This window comes from Haliotis rubra, unplaced genomic scaffold, assembly GCF_003918875.1.
Source record: "Haliotis rubra isolate DU_JTF1 unplaced genomic scaffold, ASM391887v1 Scf97, whole genome shotgun sequence".
Taxonomy (NCBI): Eukaryota; Metazoa; Mollusca; class Gastropoda; order Lepetellida; family Haliotidae; genus Haliotis; species Haliotis rubra.
The window spans coordinates 1,982,976-1,992,360 of NW_025767712.1; the positions used below are offsets into that span (position 1 = coordinate 1,982,976).

At 39.9% G+C, this 9,385-nt stretch overlaps 1 protein-coding gene across 1 annotated transcript; it reads right to left on the reverse strand.

Moving 5' to 3' along the window:
- Positions 1 to 3,627: 3,627 nt before the first annotated feature.
- LOC124265298 (multimerin-2-like) lies at positions 3,628 to 8,534 on the reverse strand. Its single transcript, XM_046700091.1, has 3 exons — positions 8,360 to 8,534; positions 6,409 to 6,553; positions 3,628 to 4,140 (listed from the first exon to the last, which is right to left on the reverse strand). The coding sequence occupies exons 1-3, from the start codon at positions 8,522 to 8,524 to the stop codon at positions 3,728 to 3,730; spliced, it is 723 nt and encodes a 240-aa protein (XP_046556047.1). The 5' UTR covers positions 8,525 to 8,534; the 3' UTR covers positions 3,628 to 3,727.
- Between the last annotated feature and the right edge of the window lie 851 nt (positions 8,535 to 9,385).

Below are 9,385 nucleotides of genomic sequence, written 5' to 3' on the forward strand. Positions count from 1 at the left end.
CGGATTCGGAGGAGGTGTGTGTGTGTGTGTGTGTGTGTGTGTGTGTGTGTCTGTGTGTGTGTGTGCATGCACACCCCTCCTTTTGTCATAAAAGTTTATTAAATGACTATTGACATTCTCGTGAAAGCGGGTTAAAATCGCTTTCTTCTAGCCTTGTCAAGGAATCAGTGCACGTGACGTCATGCTGCCGCAACAGTGTGAAATGTATATATATTTGGTTGATGCACATACATACACAATGTCTCACAGTCGCACAGTAGATGATTAACATTCGAGATAAAGTTTGATATTACCCTTTACTACATTCTAGCGGCTGTCGAACATTATGGACACTCATGCATCAAGACGAATTTGTCTTGAGTTTACACATAGGCGGATGCAGAGGGTGTGTGTGTCGTTGTTGCAGGGGTGCTCACCCCCACTTTTGTCCTGAAAGTTTATTAAATTGACCATTGAAACCCTAGAAAGAGAAATAAAAGTTGTAAACCCTTACAGATATTTGGGAATTGTATTCACGCCTAAACTTTCGTTGACTAAAGCACTAAATTGTTCTGCATCTCAAGCGAAGATATCAATCATCAGTATTTATCGATACCTGTATAATTTTGGTAAGTTCAACTACTGTGACCTTTTTAAATTGTGACATAGTAGTTTAAATTGTATGAAATAAGCATTAGTAGTTCCTACTTATATGACTGAGCAAAGCTACAGCTATTAAATTCTTGGTGCAGACTTATCCATCTGAAACCTTTAAAACTGCAGACTTATCCATCTGAAACCTACTCCCCACCAACCAATCCTACTACATGATTAAATCCATCTCTGATACAGGTAGTTATACTTGGGCTTCTGAGATTAGAAATATACTCTTAAACTGGGATTTGGACAGGTGTTGATACAACACGACATGGGAAACATTGATCTGTTCTTATTGGAATTGAAGCAACGACTGAAAGATAATCTAATTCAGGACTGGCATTCATCCCTACATGACAACTCAAAATGTTGCAACTACAAGCTGTTTAAATCTCTCCTTGATGCTGAAAAGTACCTTAAATGTGACATCCAACCTTATCTTATCAATCATATAGCTAAATTCCGTTGCAACAACTTCAACTTATTAATAGAATCTGGTCGTCATAAAAATATACGTCTCAGTCAAAGATTATGTGAAATGTGCACAACTAATAATGCAAAGTTCAACGAAGATGAATACCATGTTCTCCTGTGTTGTTCCAAGTATCACCATCTACGGAAAACATATATCAACCAATATTTCTTTGAAAATCCAACTTTGCATAAATTCGCTCAGCTCATGCAATCCACTGATATAACAGATATTAAAACAATCCAAGCCTCAGCTATGTTCCTGTACAAAGTGTTCAACGCACGTCGTGTAACCTCATGAACTTTAAAACTAAATTTATGCATGCAATGCACATTATCAATCGATTGCAACACTGTATTTTGGGCCCGAGGCCTTATATTGTAATAAATCTGTCTGTCTGTCTGTCTATTGAAACCCTCATGAAAATGGGTGAAAATCAGGGGCGTAGCTGCCATTATAGTCTGTCTCTCTCACAGTCCCTGAACCACATTATTTTCCCTACTGCCTAGCCCTCTCTGCAGTGCTAAAGCCCTAAATTAAGCAAGTCTAGATTTCCTCAGGTTCTGAATCTCTGGTCTCCCCGGGGCTCCTTTTCAATTTAAATGGGCTTGTTTGTTACTTAAACTTATATATATTCAGAGACTAAGCATTAGTCTACTACCATCACAAACAAGCCTGGACCTACACATGATTGTTGCTAAAAAGGTTGGACAAGCCCTCAATATTATCTAAATACAAAGCTTTGCAACCTATCGGGCTTACACGAAAAAATATGGCTTGTTATGTGCCTGAAATGAACCGTGCACACACCCCCCGTGTCCGCCCCTGTTACATCCTCCTTAGGAGCCGATCAAACACAGTTACTTGACACACGAAGAGCGAAACACAGGTCAGTGTGACATCTTCAAATGATAATTCCATGTACTTTCTTAATGACCTCGTAGCTCAAGAAAATAACAATCTGTCCATTCCCGGATAAACAATCACGTTGTCAAGTGTTTCTGCGCACGTAACTCACATCCTGAGTTCGATTTCGCCAACTCGACTTCATATGATTCGAGATTGTTAACGTACACAACTTGAAAGATGTGAAAAGCATATATGTGTTTCATCTTGATGTGCTGTCAATATATGCTCGCAGTCCATTAACTGTGCTGTTCACCATCACACGTTTTCAGATACATCATAGTATTGATCGTAAAGTCTGAGCTCTAATGGTCGACTTGAATGTATACAATGAAACTTCGTAGACTCAACCTTCTTCACCCTCATATCGTTTAGAACTGTAATTTTAGAAATGCACTGATGAGGGACCGACATTATGTTTTGATAAAACGCTTTTCCAGACAATACTGGACCAAAGAGTTTACCTCAATGCAATACAAAAACCAACGTGTTGTGAAAATTCGGCATTTCTTTCAATGTTATGGTTATGTGTTATGCGTCGCCAATGACTACGCTTATTTTTCATTGTACACCTGAAGAGCCGTCGAACGGCGAAAGATCTTGAGCAGTTAAAGGAGTTTTGACAAGGAGAAATATCAAGAAAAGCCAGTGGTTAATTGGCGTTCATTGGGGATAGTAATGGACTAACGGAAGCCAAGTGTAAATAATACTCACACGTTAGAAGCCCTAATAGATAATTAAGCTCTGATCAAGAATGGAAAAAGGGAGAGCAAGGATGTATAGCACTGGTTACTGATAGTTGTTTTCACGTGACATATTAGCTATCAGCTTCCCAGCTTTCATTCACCTGATGAAGGAGAAATAATATACTCCGTCGTGGACCGCGTAGCAAAGAAGCGGACATTTTCGGCCTTTATACTATTTTCCCCTCAAAGGAGATAGAAAAAAATGTCGAATTCTCATAATTCGTTTCTTATTTCTTGAAGTGAAAGATTTGTCCAAGTATTATTTGAAAAAAAGACTATATAATGACTTTATCATTACATTTTAAATAGTGTCCAGTTTTATGTGTAGCGAAGAGTAAGTAGTGACCAATATCCTGTTGTCCAAGTATTAAGAAAAAAGACTAAACTCCAACAATTCATATATAGTTCGAAGAAAGTAGTGACCAATTCTTTGATACATCCTATTTCATAATATTGTTTGGTCAAATTTGTTTCGTATGGATTCAATTGTGCTGTGGATCTGGCCGTTACGGCAGAGTACGTCATTTGACGTTAATGTATTGGCGTCATAACGTTTAAATTACGGAACCGTTACTACGAGTTGAACTTGAGACAAGCCCAGATTTGTTGCATAAGTGAGTTGAGTTTTATGCTGTATTTAACATTGTTTCAGTAATATCACAGCATGTCAGCTTGACGTAGGAGGAACGACCGTGGTGTTCTTGGAGGTTTTAGACTGGGCCATGCGTAGCCACCATTTACAATCAGAGTCCTTGATAACATTCGGAATAATTCCGAAGTTACAACACAAAATTTAAAAATTGTGAAAACTATGCTGCCTTGATCACACTGGTCAAACACAATTCATTTTTTCCCTTTGAATAAGAGTTTTAAAACAGCAGCTTCAGTTTATTAGGTAACAACGATACGGTCTATGTACCACAGATACATGTCCAATACTCTTCAGGGTTGAAATCAAGATAATCTTTTAATGAGCACGTATCAGTGTGCCGCCGTAGCTTGAGGCGCCCCCGCCAACGACCACGTGAGACACGATGGAGGAGGAATTAAACGAAAAGGTTATCCTGGATCCTTGGGTTAGTCGGGAGACAGTTGTAAGATGGATTGTGCCGTGGTTATGACCAGCCTCGGAATGTGGGTATCCTGTGCCGAGGACTCCATCGGGACCGTTCAGGTATAAATAGTGATCGTTGTGGTGGCTGTACATCATCACGTCAGCCCAGAACAAGTAGGTTCCAGAAACAGGTGCCTTGAACACGCCTGTCCTTGGGCTATAGGCTTTACCTATGTTCGTCAAGACTGTATCAAATTTGAGAGTGGTCCATGTGGTTTTCTCCTGTTTCTGGCTAACCTCGAAGGCAACATCTGCGTCAAGGTCATCTGCAAGAATTTAAGGTTTAGACATTCAGAAACATTTACAGCTTGTTAGGATCAAAGCGGACAGAGGGTTTGGAGAAGCCAAATACTTAAGGAATGAACACTCAAAGATAATAGTGTGTGAGTTTAGTTTTACTCCGCTTTTAGCAATATTCCAGCAATTTCGCGGACACCAGAAATGGGTTTCACACATTGTACCCATGTAGGGACTTGAACCCGGGTCATCGGCGTGACGAGCGAACGCTTTAACCACTAGGCTACCCCACCGCCCAAAAGATGAATGTATATTTGATTATTTTCTCACCTGTTATGTTTGGATTTGGTTTGAAGCATTTGACTTAAAGCTTCTATTATTCTTTGACGGTTTCAATGGTATTGTTGTTAACAAGTTCTGTGCAATATATGTGTTGATTAATTGAGTACGAAAATGATCACATATCATGTGTTAACCCTCAGCATACTAATACGAAAACCATTGTGTATCATCGGATGGCATTATACGACAAAGTAAAACGTAAAAAATGCCAATTTGACAATTAATGGAATATATCCTTTGCTCCACTTGGAAATATACCAATATTTTATTACCTGAGCAATAACCTTTCTTTAAAACTCTCCAAGGCGTCTGTTTATGCTATGTTTCGTGACTTATTTTCAAATTTGGTTCCATGAGAAACTAAGGTATACATTCATGGAATACATGACCATTTTGAAAGTTGTCAGCTCATCGATTTGACGCTTGTTATGAGTTGACTGCAACATATGTAAATGTTCTGCTATAACGTAAGTTAGATGCTTGATTGGCATTTTAGAAGATGCTATTTGATGCACATAAGCATTTTTCTGGATTACACCTTTTGTTCTTTGATACAACGTTTCGGGGCATGTTCCGGCATCATGACTGTTCATTAGTTTTACCTGATGATGGTGCCGGAACAGGCACCGAAACGTTGTATCAAAGAATAAAAAAATCTAGTCAGAAAATTGTTTATGTTCATATAAAGTAGGTTGTTGCCAGCATTTTCTTTTATGGATCTTTATGTCTATTATGCAAGGCCTTTTCTACTGTATTACTATGTAATTCAGATCAAACCATGAACAAATGATGAATGAACTATGGGAAATGTGTTCTATGAATGGTCCTGAATTAACGTAGCGTTGCTACCCTTAATTTAACCGTTGGTTTACCTGCATTTTGCTGCAGTTATCATCACATTTCAAGAGTTAGAGGCTGTTTAATTCATAAAAAGCAAATAATAATCACATGGACAGATGGGTTTGAATCCAGAGACTTCTACAACAACCAACACTGTAATATATCCGATGGTGTATCAAAATGCCTTGATAGTGCTTTTTTCAGGTCATAACAAGTCTACCCGTGACGATCCGGGTTAGAATTAGTCTTCAGTAACCCGTGCTTGTCGTAAGAGGCGACTAACAGGATTAGGTGGTCAGGCTAGCTGACTTGGTTGACACATGTAATCTTATCCCAATTGTGTAGATTGATGCTCATGCTGTTGATAACTGGATTGTCTGGTCCAGACTCGATTATTAACAGACCGCCGCCATACAGCTGGAACATCGCTGAGTGCGGCGTTAAACAACCAACCAACCAACCGACCAACCAACCACCTTAACAAGTCCTTAACAATGACCGTCATTTTCGACTACCCACTCAAGCCAGGTTCTATTACAACCTGATAAACACAGAGGACCCTTTTGCTACCATGGCTTCCCTTAAAACGGTACCAAACTAAAATAGTCGTCCATCACGCATGGGAGAAGTTCTCCGAGAGATAGAACACGGGAACGAGTTACTGATGTCTCGAATGAGTCAGGGTATATATTATAATACCCTACGAGTCGAATACATCGACTTTTATCATCCCATGCCTTTCATAAGCTGTGGATGGTCAGGTTCGCACTATGCTGAGTCAACTACGAAAGAAATGTTTGGTTCGAGACATTAAAACTAACCCCCTACTGTAAAACACATTTATTTCAACAAACTCCTTTTCATTTGTAAGAAGCGGAATCTCTGGCCTTCTACACAGTAGTGGTTATCGTGGAACTTGCAGGGGCAGGATAACTATATTCGCGAACACTCAGTATCATCGCTGATTTCTAGAAGTCACTTTCACATGATTTACACACCAAATGGAATCTATTTCTAAGGGTAGTCCAAACTGGTTATTGTTTTGTACTAACGTCCTAATTTCACAATGATGCTGATGCTTGGGTTCTTCCTTTCAAATCTGAAAAGCTACTCACGGACAAGGCGGGACATATTTTTAGTTGTTTTCTGCAAGGCCTCCTGTTTTGCCTGCACAATGAGGAGCTCGTCAGACGTTGTCTGTAGTTTGTCCTCGGTGGCCTTCAATTTCGACTTGACGCTTTCGAGCTCCACCGTGTTGACCTATCGGGAAACAAACATGGGTTAACTTTGGAGAAAACATGGATAAATAATTGTCTTCGACATTATGAAAGGACAATAATTCCAGCAAGATTGTGTGAACTCGCAGGGATTTGAAAGAGGCAAGACATCAATCTTCAGTGACGTTATGGTAGAATGTTCCGTGACAAAACCCGCCTGGTTAGTATGATGCTGAGGTTAATGAACTAATTCCTTGCGATAAATATTGATCCTGGAAGCGAGATTTATTTCAAATGTGTGATTTTTTTGTATTCGAATAATTTATACCCACTTCAGATTAGCAGTAGAGATATGTTGATTGTCATTCATACAAAGTTTGGATCCAGGCCTCAGGCAAAATGGGCAAAGCTTGTATGAGCTGACTACGGAGATGACCCAAGGGTTCAGCGTGTCCGTTGGCCATGCTGTCAACCATTGATTTGCTTAACCGATTACCCACAGACCACTCTCATATACCTACATACATTTTGGCTGACTTTAGTGTAAAACATCATTCATTTTTGCACTTTACTCACTTGCTTTGTACGGATAGTCTCTATTACTTCAAGCATGTTCTTTTGAAAGTTCAACATATCATTGATCTCAGATTACACAGGTGTGTGTGTCTACTGGTTGTATTTCAGTTCTGTATTACCACCAGTTGTACCATTACAACGGTATTGTAATTAAACACCAGTGGTGTGATTATAATCACAGATACTGGTGCAACTATTGCGACGTTTCAGAGCAAGTGATACAAGCATTGATTGATAAATTCTACCTCACTTAGATGGAGTAGCGTAATAGTGAAATCATTTGTTTTGGACATTATATGATGTTAATGAGTGAGTGAGGTTAGTTTTACGCCGCTTTTAGCAATATTCCAGCAATTTCACGGCGGGGGCATCAGAAATGGGCTTCACACATTGTGCCCATGTGGGGAATCGAACCCGGGTTTTCGGCGTGACGAGCAAACACTTTACCAACCAGGCTACCCCACCGCCCTGATGTTAATGAGGTGTATCCACGAAAACATGAGTCTATGCGAAAACTTCTGTAACAAGTCAGCCAAATAAGCAGGGAGGACGAACCTCGACACTGACCCCCGTCCTGGAGGGCCTGTCACATCAGCAACACCAGAACTGATCCAGAGATTCCACGATATGATGATGCACGACCGGCGAATGGATGAACGTCTTATTGCCAAAGAGAGAGTACATTCCATTATCACAGACAAACTTTTGAAGTGAAAAAAATATCAGCTCGTTAGGTTTCAAAGACTCTGACATTTGAAACAATATCCTTACACAACATGTCTTGTGAACATGAAGTTGATTCTTGCAAGGATTTGTGACTATGGATGGAACCTGTGCTCTTCACATCCAGCCGGAGTCAAACAACAAGGACATCGCCATAGTGTGAGCAGGTGTCAGCCTCATTTGTGTACACAACATGTGGCCCTTCAATGACTTTTGCTTCACATGACATAAATTTATCATATTCACTAAGTTTCCTTAGGAAAAATCCTCACTCTGGAATATGATACCATGCTACAACGGACCAAGTCATAATCTCCCATGAGAAATATTGTCAAATGCCACTGTCGGTAAATAAACTAGTTTGAACCAGTTTGTGCAAGCTTAAGGAACGTTTCGTTCCATAGTGGCACAGCCTTTCCTCAACTGAAACATCGAATCTGACTGCCAGATCCGTCTGCATCGGTTCTGACTGAGTTTGATGACGATCTATATTGTTCCTGTTGCTAAGAAACGTAAACTAAGGGATAAACAAACACAAATGTGCATTTACCTGAAAACGGGATTGTAGCGATGTCATAGCTGTTTCTAAAGTGGACACATGGCTAACTAAACTCTTCACATCAACCTGTCCATCTGGTTTGGTGAGCGGCATTATTAAGCCCGATGCAATAGAAAATAGAACGGCTAAACATAACAGCATGGTTCCAGGCGTCATGCTTGATAGCTTGGAATCACACAAGTGACGGAGACACACATGGAAGTAGTTGTATGTTGGCTGATAACGTTTCATATCTCTGAAATGTCTGGAATCTAGATTAGGAGCGGCACCATTGTGTGCTAGTTCATATCCTTCATAGATGAGTTGCGTAATCATTCATCAATTGCAGTGTTGGTTTTGATAGTGCATGTTTTCTATTGAAACGTATAAGTGAGAGAATAATCTGAACCGAAGCTTAATTTGTATATGTTTTTTATGGAATATTGGTTCTTTTTAGAGTTGAATATAAAGAACTAAGCCATGATACTACATACAGCTCAGAATACGCTTATGGCAGGGGAAAATATTTTAATGCTTTGAACAAGGTAAAAAGGGTTAACTGGAAGAGGTTTTGGTATAAAGATCCTGGTGTGGTGGGTATTAGAGTATATATACTGAGTCAAAAAAGAAACTTCACATTCTTTCTACAGGGCACTCTAAAAAGAACAAGAGATGGTAAGATGGTTAAATTGTTATTATTTCATTGCTGAGATCTGTGTGATGTACTCGATACAATGACAGTGCCATAATCAGTTCCATTAGGCTACACCGCCGTTCCAAAACATGGGTATACAGAATGTCAAGTCACAAGAATAAAAATGCGAAATTTCTCAGTTCAATATCGTGTATGGCCGCCCCGCGCATTCACCACTGCCAAACACCGTCTCCTCATCGACTGCCTGATGCTTGTGAACACGTGGTTGGGGATTCTGCGCCATTGCTCTTGCAAGGCAGCGCCAAGTTCCTGCAAATTCTGAGGTTGGTTCCTAAGACCACGAAGCCTTCTCCCAAGTGCATCCCAAACGTGCTCTATTGGAT